The 12625-nt window shown below is 47.6% G+C and overlaps 1 protein-coding gene across 1 annotated transcript in view; it reads left to right on the top strand.

The window, feature by feature from the left end:
• Positions 1-12625, top strand: part of CSMD2 (CUB and Sushi multiple domains 2) — a 250322-nt gene that overhangs the window by 29054 nt on the left and 208643 nt on the right. Inside the window, exon 3 of the mRNA XM_030964453.1 lies at positions 10951-11063. Within this exon, the coding sequence (XP_030820313.1) occupies positions 10951-11063 (113 nt within the window). The remainder of the gene's footprint in view (positions 1-10950; positions 11064-12625) is intronic.

The raw sequence follows: 12625 nt of genomic DNA, 5'->3' as shown, positions 1-12625 counted from the left end.
AGCAGCTCCAGGACCCTTCAGCAGTGCCCCTGTTCTGTTGTGAGGAAGTGCTGAGTGTTTAAACTCTGTCTGCGGGGTAATTGATGAAACTGGAGCTGAAAGTCTGGGAGAGGTAATGGAGTTAATGCAACTGCAGCAGGGCTCTGCAATTTCAGTGCAGTTTTTCCATATTTATTAGCAGAGGGTGCATCAGGAGGAGTGATAAAAGCAGCTGATTCAATCAGAGTGGGAGCTTTTTCCCTGGCACCGTGGGGAATGTTGTAGGCTCGGGAGGAGCCTTGGCAGGGATATTTTGGCAGCCTCTTCAGAGATGGGGATGGAGAGGTTTTGTCCTGGTTTGGGGGTTAAAGGAGCTGCTCACACCTCTGAGGTGAGACAGGCAGGGTCTCTGGAGATGTTCCTTAATAATTATTATAATATATGTAATATACAATATATGTGTGTATATATATATATATTATTATTACATATAATATATAATATAATTATTATAATATATAATATAATAATATATCATATAATATATTATAATATATTATATATTAATATATAATATATTCTATATATTATATATTATAATATATAATATATTATATACTTAATTATATATTATAATTATGTATTATATAACAATATAATATATATTAGATAATATATAATAGATGATACATAATAATATTATCATAATATCATTATTATATTATTATATATTATATATTGTAATATAATTATTATAATATATAACTTCTTCTTCTTCTTCTTCTTCTTCTGCTTCTTCTTCTTCTTCTTCTTCTTCTTCTTCTTCTTCTTCTTCTTCTTCTTCTTCTTCTTCTTCTTCTTCTTCTTCTTCTTCTTCTTCTGCTTTCTTCTTCTTCTTCTTCTTCTTCTGCTTCTTCTTCTGCTTCTGCTTCTGCTTCTTCTTCTTCTTCTTCTTCTTCTTCTTTCTTCTTTTCTTCTCTTCTTCTTCTTCTTCTTCTTCTTCTTCTTCTTCTTCTTCTTCTTCTTACTATTATTACTATTATTTTAACCAAATAATGGTTTGCTTAAATTGGTTCAAAACCAATGTCCCTTTGAGCCAGTGAGCAGGATGGTGGCACTGCCCTCTGTGGGGTTTGGTGCCAGCATGGGGAGGGCAGTGCAGCAGAGGATTGGGGCGCAGGCAGAGCCCTGGGATGGGCTGGGATCCCTCCCAGGAGCAGGGACCAACCCTGCCCAGAGCCCAGGAGCTGCTCTGCTCCCTGGGCAAATCCCTTATCAGCTTTCCCAGCTGTAAAACGACATAATCCCAGAATCGCAGGGAGCTGCTGGCCTGACAGCCCCTCCATCCTGCCTTCCTTGCCTTTCAGGCTGTGTCAGAGATCTGTGCCTGCTCTGCAGGCTGTGGGACTCTGGGTTCCTGCTCTGCAGGGCTGCAGGGAGCCCTGGCTCTTCCCAGCACCTCCACTGTGGCAGCACTTGCTCCTTGCTCCCCACTCGCCCTGTGCTTAGCAATAAACAAACCTATAAACAAAATAAACACCCCCTGTGATTTCCAGGGGGTTCCAAGAACTTATTTTGCCCATTTACTCCATTTCACACCCCTGGTGAGTTTTTTCTTTTTGCTTTTTTTTTTTTTGCCTTTTTTTTTTTCTCTCTTTTTTTTAAAGAAAGACAGAAATAACCCAAATCTGCCAAGTTCTGAATTGAAGCTGCTGAGCCGTGCTTGGGCTGTATCCAAACTTGCCTTTGTTTACTCAGAATGTCAGCTCGGATTTGCCAGGGGGGCGACTGAGATTTGATGAACTTTTCCTGCGAATTTGTGTTTTTCTTCCTCTTGGTTTGTCATAACGAGGCTGAGAACGGAGGTGCCACAGTTGGATTTCATGGAATTTGTGGAAGGGTTTGAGTGGAGGTAGGGTCTCACCTGAGCAGGGCAGAAGGGACAAAATCCCACTGCAAGTCCCAGGAAATCTTGGAAAAAACCAGCATGGAAGGGACGTGAGAGAAAGAATAAATCACATCCAACTCCATGGTCTTCCCAGTCCATTGCATTGCATGGAAAATCAAATTTATTGAAATTTGATGCTCAGTACCTGTCCCCAGCCTGAGCCACGAAGGCCTCATATATCTGAGCTGGCTGTGCAGGCTCTGGGCTCTATAAATAACACTTTTCTAGTGGGAATTGACCCAAACCCTGCTTTAAACAAGTGGAGAAATCCATCCAGGCTGGGATTTATGAGCTCTGTCACTGTCCCCCGAGCCCGTGTTGGTTAATGAAGCTTTGTCAGTGTCAGGGGGAAGCAAAGGGCTCCTGGGCCTTGATGGATTGGGCTTGGCTTGGGAAAAGGAGGGAAAATGCAGCTCATTCCTGAGACTGAGAGATGTGCCGGGTAAAATTCCTGGGAAAGTTGGTGGTGTTTATGGCACTGGGAGAGGTTAAGGAACGGGGAAAAACGAGTTTTTTTTGGCCTTTGCTTGTTAGCTGTCGTGGTAAGGAAAATAAAAGCAGTGAATGTCAGAACCAGTGGATTGTGCTGGTTTGGAATCAACTCTCCAGCAGCTGGGATGGGATAGAAGTGGCCGTGTGAGGGAAATGTGAGCAGATCCAAGCACTCCTGTGCAGGTGTCTGTTCTGTGCCTGACTCCCAAACAAAAGCAGTTGGGTTCTGAGCACAAATCCCTCCACCAGCTTGGCTAAATCCAACTGGGAGCTGTTCTTGTGTCACTGCAGGATCCTTTTAAGTTGCTTGAGAGTTGATTTTTTTTTTTTTTGGTCCAGAGCATCATTTCAGCCTTGCAGGGCTGCAAAATGAAAGGACAACTATCTCAGTGACACCAGTGAGCTGTGCCTGGAGGACAGAGCTGCCTTTTAAGTGTCTGCAGCATTTGGGAGCTGGGAGTGCTCTCAGATCATGCTCTGCTTGTTTTATTGATGATTAATGAGAGCCTTCGTGTCCATGGGCTCTGGAAAAAAAGCTGACATCTCGCTGTAATTGTGTTTTTCTTTAATAAATACAGGGGGGAAAAAAAAAATCTAACAGAGCTGCTGAGGGGGGAAATTCCTGCCCCAGCCAAGCCTGAGGAAATGCCAGGAGAGGGAGAGAGAGCTGGCTGCTGAGGGGTGGCTGTGATCCGCTGGCAGCAGGGGAAGTTCTGCAGCAAGGAGAAGGGATGAGACGTGTGAGAGAGGCTGAGGAGCAGCCCCTGGGCTGAGGGCCCCTCTCAGCACCTCCTCAGCCCAACCTCTCCTGCTCCAGGCCCTTCCTTATCTCGGGGTCTTTCTGGGTCGCTGCGACCCAGAGATTGTTAAAGTCTCTTTTCCCAGCCTGAGTGCTTGAAGAATGAGTTGGAGCTCTTAATTTCTCCGTGTCAAGGTTGTTTATTGTATCTTACCTATAAAATTCTTTCTCCTGTCCTGCCGAGGTCCGTCCAGCAGGACAGACAGAGGCCTGGCCACACTCAGGGCAGTGTTATCTTTTTACACTAAAAACTACATGTACAATATTTACAATAACTTTCCAACACCTATCACCTATGTTAGACAGCGAGCTTCTACTCTAAACCAATCCAAAAGTGCCACCATCACAGCAGAAGATGGAGGCCAAGAAGAAGAAGGAGAAAGGCTGGACATGCCCAGATCCCTCCATCTTGCCTCCATATCAAAAACCCTAAAATCTATTTTTCCACCCCGTGATAACTTCACTATTATTCTACCTAAAGTGTTGTGGCTTGCTGATCTTCATATAAGGTTGGTAAATTGCTCCATGGGTCATAATCAAACCCACAGGTGTTTTGGGCTCTGAGCCCCCTGGCAGGGCTCCTGGCCATCCTGGACAGCCAGAGGGATGTCCTGGGTTCCCACATTTCCTCAGCTCTGCAGCACTCCAGGAGCTCCTGGCCCTGCTGTGCTGAGGATCCAGAGCTGGGCAAGCTCTCCAGATGTGCCCAATCCAGAGCTGGGCACGCTCTCCAGATGTGCCCGATGCAGAACTGGGCACGCTCTCCAGATGTGCCCAATCCAGAGCTGGGCAAGCTCTCCAGATGTGCCCAATCCAGAGCTGGGCACGCTCTCCAGATGTGCCCGATCTAGAGCTGGGCACGCTCTCCAGATGTGCCCCCAGGGCAGGGCAGAGGGGCAGCATCCCCTCCCTCCCACCTGCCCTGCAAGGATCGTCACCCCAGGATGGTGCAGGGGTGCCAGGCTGCTGTCACTCATCCTGCACACAGCAAGGATTGTGCCTCATTTGATGGGAAATTTTCCCTAATAGGTGCCTTTAAATGACAGGCAGGAAAAAGCTCACCGAGCTCTGGGGTGCTGTAATTTAATGCTGGGTTAAATGACACAATCCAGTGCATTTTCATTAGATGTTCTGAGACGCTTCTCCAGCATTTGTGCTTTAAAGGCTGCTGGATTGCCAGCTGCAATAACTGTTTTGATTGCAGCCTGAGCTGATGGTGGGCATCCTACCAGAAAAATAATGGGCTGGGCTTTAATTATGGCACCTGCACTCCCCAAGTGCGTCAGCACGGCCCTGCTGCATCCAAGGGATGGCAAAATGTGCAACAGATGGAGCTGAGGGGGCTTGGAACAGGCCTGGGGGGGGTGTTGGGGTTTGGGGGAAAAAGAAATGTTCAGGAGTGGCTGGAAGCAGCCAGGGGGGCTCAGCTCCTGTCACAGGGGCATGGGGCGCTTTGCCATGGGTGCTGTCACACTGGAGGGCTCCAGAGGGGCTGGAGAGATCCAGGGAAGGCTGGAAAACTCCTGCTGGAGCTGAGGGGGCTCAGCTTGGAGAAGAGGAGACTCAGGAGGGTGTAAGAGCAGAAATGAGAGATGTGGGACTCCAGGCAGCTCTCCAAAATGCAGTTTATTGTATCCAAGAGGTTACAACAGTCCAGGGTGGTGGGTGACAGAGCTGTGCCTACAGCTGTCAGCTCCAGCTGCAGGCAGCCTGGAGACCCTTTTCTTTTGGTTACAGTGCATTCTATACTTTTCTTTACTGAGCATCTCCATACAGCAGAACCAGTCTATACCTTAACTTTTATCTATAGCCTATCATAACTGCTATAATTACCATATTTATGTTACTGTTCTCCAGTCACTAAAAGTTAGTACATTACAGTTTAAGCTAGATGTTGGTTTTCAGTTTTCTTGCAGTAGAAAGTTCTGAGACCTTTTTTCTACTTGCCACATTTGCTGCCTTGTTTGCCTGTGCTTTCTGCTTGGTAAAAACATCTTCTTGTTTGGGGTGGGTTTATCCTTTGCTCTGAGCCATAAAAACCCCTTCTAACTAACACCCCCTTTGCCTCCTTGGTTAGCCAGTGAGACTGGCTCAGCAATTCTTTCCTTCTATATCAAAACTTGCTTCCATCTCTATTCCTTCTTCAGACTCTACATTTAAAAATCTTTCTGCCAAGCACAGATATCTGTGAGACCTTCTTGTCAAACTTCCATCCTTCCCAACAGGAGGGACCCTGTGGCTCTGCACAACTCCTGCCAGGAGGGGACAGCCCCAGGTTGGGCTCTGCTCCCAGGGAACAGGGACAGGAGGAGAGGGAACGGCCTCAGGATGAACAGGAGAGGTTTAAATTGGATTTTGGGGGAAGTTTCTGCATGGAAAGGGTGGTCAGGCATTGCCCAGGGAGGTTTGGAGGTGTCCAGGGAAGGGCTGGAGGTGACACTTGGGGACAAAGTGGGGATTGGGCACAGCTTGGATGGTCCTGGAGGGCTTTTCCAACCTCCCTGATCCTGGGATTCTGGGATTCTGTCCCATCCAGGCTGAGCCTCGTGGCAGGTGGGGTTTCTCACCTGTGGAAGGTGCTTTTCACTGCCATCACCTCTCCCAAAACTGATTTTTCCTGTCCTGCTGCAAACTGGGAGCCAAACCAGGAAGATTTGCAGCGTCCGTGGCACACCTGAAGCAGAGCACGAGGGATGCAAAGACAGCAGAGGATTTCTGGCTTGATTTGTTTGGATATATTGATTTTTTTGCAAGGGCAAGCTTATCAAGTGGCATTTCTGGCGCTGGTTTCCTTTGGTTCCTCGCTGCAGGAGCAAAATTAAGCCAATGAAAACCACATTGCAGATCTCACACAATCAGCACTGGCTCCGAGCACGTTAAGGGGATAATCACTCAATAATCCATTTGGCTGGAGGTACAGAAGGAATGGAATATGATTATTCCTGCTGTTATTACTGCCCTCACCTCCATAAAAACAAGGAGTGGAGTTTGCTGCTTCCTTGCCCTGTTAGTTTGTGTTTTTTGTGTTGCTGCCCTGAAGATCAGAGATGTCAGAATTGCTGTTTGGTGGGGAGTGATTCCGTGTTCTGTCTGCCTTTCCCCTGGTTTCAATGCCTCAGATTTAGGGAGGGAGGCAGGAGAGCAGTTACCAAGCAGGGATTCCTGCCAATGCTGCCTGTCCTGGGGCTTTGGAGCAGCAGAGCTGAGCTTTTGAACATGGCCATGGTAAATAATTGTTCTTCAAGGGGATGCTGCCTTGGACGAGACAAGGACATCAGAGAAGAAAAAAAAGAAGAAAAATCAGTTGTGTGTGCATTGGCTGGAGGCTTAACAGGAGAGAGGTGGCTTTGGTTGTGATTTCAGTGAGAAGCAGGAGCAGCTCCAGCTCATTCCCAGGGCAGGAGCAGCCAGGGAGGGCTGGAGGTGCAGCACAGGGATTTATTTCCCTGACTCAATTTCTAGAGGTTCTCCTGGAAATTGTCTCTCCAGCCAGGGTGGGTTGTGAGAACAAGCTCAGTTTATCAATTTTTAGAGGTTCTCTTGGAAATTGTGTCTCCAGTCGGTGTGGGCTCTGAGAACAAGCTCAATTATCGAATTCTAGAGGTTCTCATGGAAAATGTCTCTCCAGTCAGGGTGGGTTCTAAGAACAGGCTCAGTTTATCAATTTCTAGAGATTCTCATGGAAAATGTATCTCCACTCAGTGTGGGCTCTGAGAACAAGCTGAGTTTATCGAATTCTAGAGGTTCTCATGGAAGATGTCTCTCCAGTCAATGTGGGCTCTGAGAACAAGCTCAGTTATCAATTTCTAGAGGTTCTCATGGAAAATGTCTCTCCAGTCAGGGTGGGTTCTAAGAACAGGCTCAGTTTATCAATTTCTAGAGGTTCTCATGGAAAATGTCTCTCCAGTCAATGTGGGCTTTGGGAACCAGCTCAGTTCATCAATTTTTAGAGGTTCTCCTGGAAATTGTCTCTTCAGCCAGGGTGGGTTCTAAGAACAGGCTCAGTTTATCAATTTCTAGAGATTCTCATGGAAATTGTATCTCCACTCAGTGTGGGCTCTGAGAACAGGCTCAGTTTATCGAATACTAGAGGTTCTCATGGAAAATGTCTCTCCAGTCATTGTGGGCTCTTGAGAACAAGCTCAGTTCATCAATTTCTGGAGGTTCTCCTGGAAATTGTCTCTCCAGTGATTGTAAGCTCTGAAAACAGGCTCAGTTTATCAAATTCTAGAGGTTCTCATGGAAATTGTCTCTCCCACCAGTGTGGGCTCTGAGAACAGGCTCAGTTCATCACTTTCTAGAGGTTCTCCTGGAAATTGTGTCTCCACTCAGTGTGGGCCCTGGGAACAAGCTCAGTGACAATTTCATGCCCTCGTGCGCAGGAATTTCTCTTTTTAAAGCCCTGTTAGTGGAAAACAGCAGTTGTGTTGGAATAAATGCTGCAGGGCAGTGTTGTTTCAGGTAACACTTAATTCCTGTGGCTCCTGGGGGACAGCAGCTCTTCCTTACAGGTACAGGACATGTTCCTGTTGCCCTGAATTAAAAGCAACATCTGCAGAGTGTTCTCCCCTCTTAGCACAGGGGCTGTGAGCAGAATCCACGATGCAAAAAGCTCAGCTCAGAGGGAGCAGATCCACTCTGGGTAATGAAAGGCATTAAAAAATTCCTGGGTGATGGTGTGGGCTGATCAGGGGAAGATAAATCAGGTTCTGCTTTTATTAAAGCTGGTCCAGGCATTTCATGGATTATTATTTTTTTTTTTAAGTGCATGGATGTTTCAGCAGGCCACTCTAATTAAACTGCCAAATTAATTAATAAAAAACAATGACACTTCCACTCAGCACAGTAAAAACTGAATCCTTCTGGCTCCTGGAAGCTCTGATTGTTAATAAACAGGAGCAGTTGTCCTTCCAGCTTGTCCAGAGCGTGGATTTTATGCTGAGGGCTGGTCAGTGCCGCTGTGCTGACATTAAAACTTAAATCATGGGCTGGCAACTCCGTGAGCTCTGCCAATAACTGGAAATTTTGCTTCAATAAAGTTCTCAGGCAGAGCCTGTCAGCTCTCATCAGTCAGAGCTCAAATGTGTGTGAAATAATATTTAGGTTTGCTCAATGAGAGGCAGAGAGAAGAGGAGGGAAGTTCCCTCCCTGTCGCAGGGGCTGGTGATGACTTGGAGCAGGAATTGCTTGGGCTGGGTGCTCAGAAAAATTGAAATCTAAATTTAAATTTAAATTTAAATAATTGAAACCCTCGAAATCCGGTTTTGTTCTGTGGGTGCCTTTTCATTCCCTGTGAGGAGAGGGAATTCCCTGACTGAAATAACATTTCCAGGTATTTCCTAAAGGAACAGAGAGCTTTGTATCCTGGTGATCCTTTGCCCCCCTGGCGCAAAGTCTGGCTGGATAAACCTCAGAGTGTGTTGTAAGAGGCTTTAAATTCTCTTTTTTCTTGCTTATCTCATGCTGCTTCTGCCCTTGTGTTCCTTTGAGCACTCCTGATCCCAAATGACACCAAATTCCTTCAGTTCCTGCTGCTCCTGTGGTTTGGGAAGGTTTGGGCTTGGGGCAGCTCAGGGATGGATCCTGAATTCCTGGCCCCAGCAGTGACAGGCAGGAGTCCACCCTGGGATGGCTTTAAATTGGAAATCTGGCCAGGAATCCACGTGTAAGGAGGTTTGGAAGTTGTAAAATTGTAATTTTGGTCAACAGGCTGCTCTGGGGATGGCTCAGCACCAGGGGTTTGTGTTTGGGATTAATGAAAATCAGTAATGAACAGGTTTTTCTAATAAAATCGGTTGCCATTTAGCTGTGAGCCCGTAAGGGAAGCAGGTGGGAGTTCCTGGACTTGTCCAGTTTTATTTTCTGCTCTTCACTCTGATTTGTGCCCATGTCCTGGGAATTCCTGCAGCCCCTCTGGTGCAGCAATCTCCTGGCTGTGAGCTTGGATTTTTACCTCAGGGAGGAGGTGGGAACCATCCTTTGGTGCATTTTGGATCTGTGCCCACATAAAACCCCCCATCCTTGTCCTGGGGAGGATTCCCAGAACCTTCCAGCCTTTTCCATGTCAAACACTCTGGAGGCAGCACACTGAAGGCTTTATTTAGTTGTTAACATCCATTTTTTGCCTGTTTTTTGGGTTCAGTTTAGTGCAGTTTGTAGAACACTTCAGGCAGATTTTTACTCCAAGGTTCTCAAAACACTTTAAGCATTGTTGAACAAAGCCCTGGGCTCACTCAGCACCCCAAAATCTCTGTCCCGTGTGGTGGGTTCTGCTCCAGCATCCCAGGGCTGGCTTTGTGGAGTGTCCCAGGGCAGGTGTTGGTGACCAGGGTGTGAAACAGGGAGGGGTTTGGGACAGGACCAGTGAGGAACCACAGGAATGGAGAAAACCTGCGGAAAACTGTGGAAAATTACAGGAGCAGCTCCCGTGAGCAGGCAGGAGGTGGGAAAAGCCCAGGATTTGCTGCTCTCAGGCTGTCCCAGATGTTCTGGAGCTCTGAGCTCCTCCAGGAGTGTGATGGGATCTGCTCCATTCCCGGTTTTTGCAGGGCAGGGCAGAGTGTGACCTTGTGGGGGTTTTTGTGGGGCAGCAATGGTGAGTGTGACCTTGTGTGGGTTTTCTTGGGGAGTGTGACCTTGTTGTGGGTTTTTTGCCAGGTCAGAAGTGATGAGTGTGACCATGCTGTGGGTTTTCTTGGGGAGTGTGACCATGCTATGGGTTTTTGTAAGGCAGTGATGTGACTTTGTGTGGGTTTTTCCTGGTGGGGCTGACCTTGTGTGGGTTTTCTTGGTGAGTGTAACCTCACTGTGGATTTTTCCTGGTGAGTGTGACCTTGTGTGGGGTTTTTTGCCAGGTCAGAAGTGATGAGTGTGACCATGCTGTGGGTTTTTTTAGGGAAACAATGGTGAGTGTGACCTTGTTGTGGGTTTTTCCTGGTGAATGTGACCTTGTGTGGGTTTTCCAGGTGGGACTGACCTCGCTGTGGGTTTCCCTGTGAGTGTGACTTTCTGTGGGTTTTCCTGGTGGGGCTGACCTTGTGTGGGTTTTCCTGGTGATTGTGACCATGATACCGGTTTTTGTAGGGTAGCAGTGGTGAGTGTGACACTGTGTGGGTTTTTTTGCCAGGTCAGAAGTGATGAGTGTGACCATGCTGTGGGTTTTTGTAGGATAGCAATGCTGAGCGTGACCTTGTGTGGGTTTTCCTGGTGAGTGTTCCCTCGCTATGGATTTTTTCCAGGTCAGAAGTGGTGTGACCTTGTTGTGGGTTTTCTTGGTGAGTGTGACCTCCCTGTGGGGTTTTTCCTGGTGAGTGTGACCTTGCGTGGGTTTTTGTAGGGCAGCAGTGATGATCATAACCTTGCTGTGGGTTTTTCCGGTGGGACTGACCTCTCTGTGGGTTTTCCCTGTGAGTGTGACCTTGTGTTGGTTTTTGTAGGGCAGCAGTGATGATCATAACCTTGCTGTGGGTTTTTCCCGGTGGGACTGACCTCTCTGTGGGTTTTCCCTGTGAGTGTGACCTTGTGTTGGTTTTTGTAGGGCAGCAGTGATGATCATAACCTTGCTGTGGGTTTTTCCCGGTGGGACTGACCTCTCTGTGGGTTTTCCCTGTGAGTGTGACCTTGTGTGGGTTCTCCCTGGTGGGGCTGACCTCACTGTGGGTTTTTGCCCATGCGTGTGACCTGGCTTTGGGTTTTCCCTGTTGGGGCTGACCTCGCTGTGTGTTTTTCGCAGGCTGACAGGGTTCCAGCTGCCTGCTCCCATCGTCAGCACGGGCCTGGTGCTGTCCCTGTGGCTCGTCAGTGACTACGCCGTCAGTGCCCAAGGCTTCCAGGCCAGCTATGAGGGTGAGTCCAGGAGGGGCTGGGATTGCACCTGAGCCGGGCCTGGGAGGTGGGAACCTGAGCTGCAGAGTCTGCGCCAGGAGCTGCACGTCTCTGCTGCACTGTTGTGTCATTTTATCTGGTTTTGCAGCATTTAAATTGCTGGTTCCTTCCAGCAGAGTGGGGTTTTTATTTCTTTTTTGTATTAAAAGTATACTCTGTCTGAATTCCCTGGAATATCTGTTGGGACAGGTGAGGATGTTGGGACAGGGGAGGATTTTGGGACAGGCAAAGGTTTTGAGACAGATGAGGATTTTGGGATAGGTGAGGATGTCAGGACTGGTGAACATGTTGGGACAGGTGAAGGTTTTGGGATAGGTGAAGGTTTTGGGACAGGTGAAGGTTTTGGGGCAGGTGAGGATGTCAGAGCAGGTGAGGATTTTGGGACAGGTGAGGATGTCAGGATAGGTGAAGGTTTTGGGATAGGTGAGGATTTTGGGGCATTAAGCTTTTGGAGCAGGTGAGGATGTCAGAACAAATAAAGATGTTGGGACAGGTGAGGATTTTGGGACAGGTGAAGGTTTTGGACAGGTGAGAATGTCAGGACAGGTGAAGATTTTGGGACAGGTGAAGGTTTGGGACAGGTGAGGATGTCAGGACAGGTGAGGATTTTGGGACAGGTGAAGGTTTTGGACAGGTGAGGATGTTGGTACAGGTGAGGATTTTGGGACAGGTGAAGGTTTTGGACAGGTGAAGGTTTGGGACAGGTGAGGATGTCAGGACAGGTGAAGGTTTTGGACAGGTGAAGGTTTTGGACAGGTGAGGATGTTGGCACAGGTGATCTCAGCACCCATTGGGAGGACAGTCAAATCCATTTACAAAACTGCCTTTCCCCCCAACCAAATTTTCCCAATTTGTTTCAGCTTTGCCCACTTGCAGCCCCTGTGCTGGAACACCCATCAGACTCTGTGTGAGACACTCCCAAATCCTGGGACAGAGGACACGCTGCCGCTTTTGCACTTCCTTGACATTTCCAGTTCGTTTTTTGGCATTTACACACGGCTCCTTGTACACTTTGTAATGTTCTTTCATTACCTTGATGCTGCAGGAAGTGTTGTACAAAGGCTGGGGCCAGGGCTGCCCTTTAGTCACACACACCTGAAACGATCTGGGCTTTATTTGACTGGTGATTAGGAGGCTTTCAAGGCTCTAACTGAGGGGGAAAATAAATGTATTTAAAACTTAACCTGAGCCAGAGTGACAGAGGCAGCGTTGGGATAAATCAGAGTTTTATTTTGAGGCTGGGAGAGGGGTTCACTTGCTGAAATACCGCCCTGAGCCTGCCCCAAAGCAAATTATTCACATTTTGGGTGTTAGTTAAGGCTGAAGGAGTGGTTGTGATTCAGTTCTTTGGGTGCTGGATTCCAAAATGCAGTGAATTCTCAGGACTTTGGGCCTGTAAGCTTGGAATTAAACCCAGGATTTGATCTGAGACCTTGGGAAAGGCTCCCAGACTGAGGTGCTGGAAATGAGAATGTGGATTTGCGGTTTAAAGCATGTTAAGTTAAGAAGAGGAAAATTTAGAG

Source organism: Camarhynchus parvulus, chromosome 23 (genome assembly GCF_901933205.1).
Source record: "Camarhynchus parvulus chromosome 23, STF_HiC, whole genome shotgun sequence".
Classification (NCBI taxonomy): domain Eukaryota; kingdom Metazoa; phylum Chordata; class Aves; order Passeriformes; family Thraupidae; genus Camarhynchus; species Camarhynchus parvulus.
The sequence above is the reverse complement of the archived record's forward strand: the minus strand, read 5'-3'. Positions and strand labels throughout refer to the sequence as shown.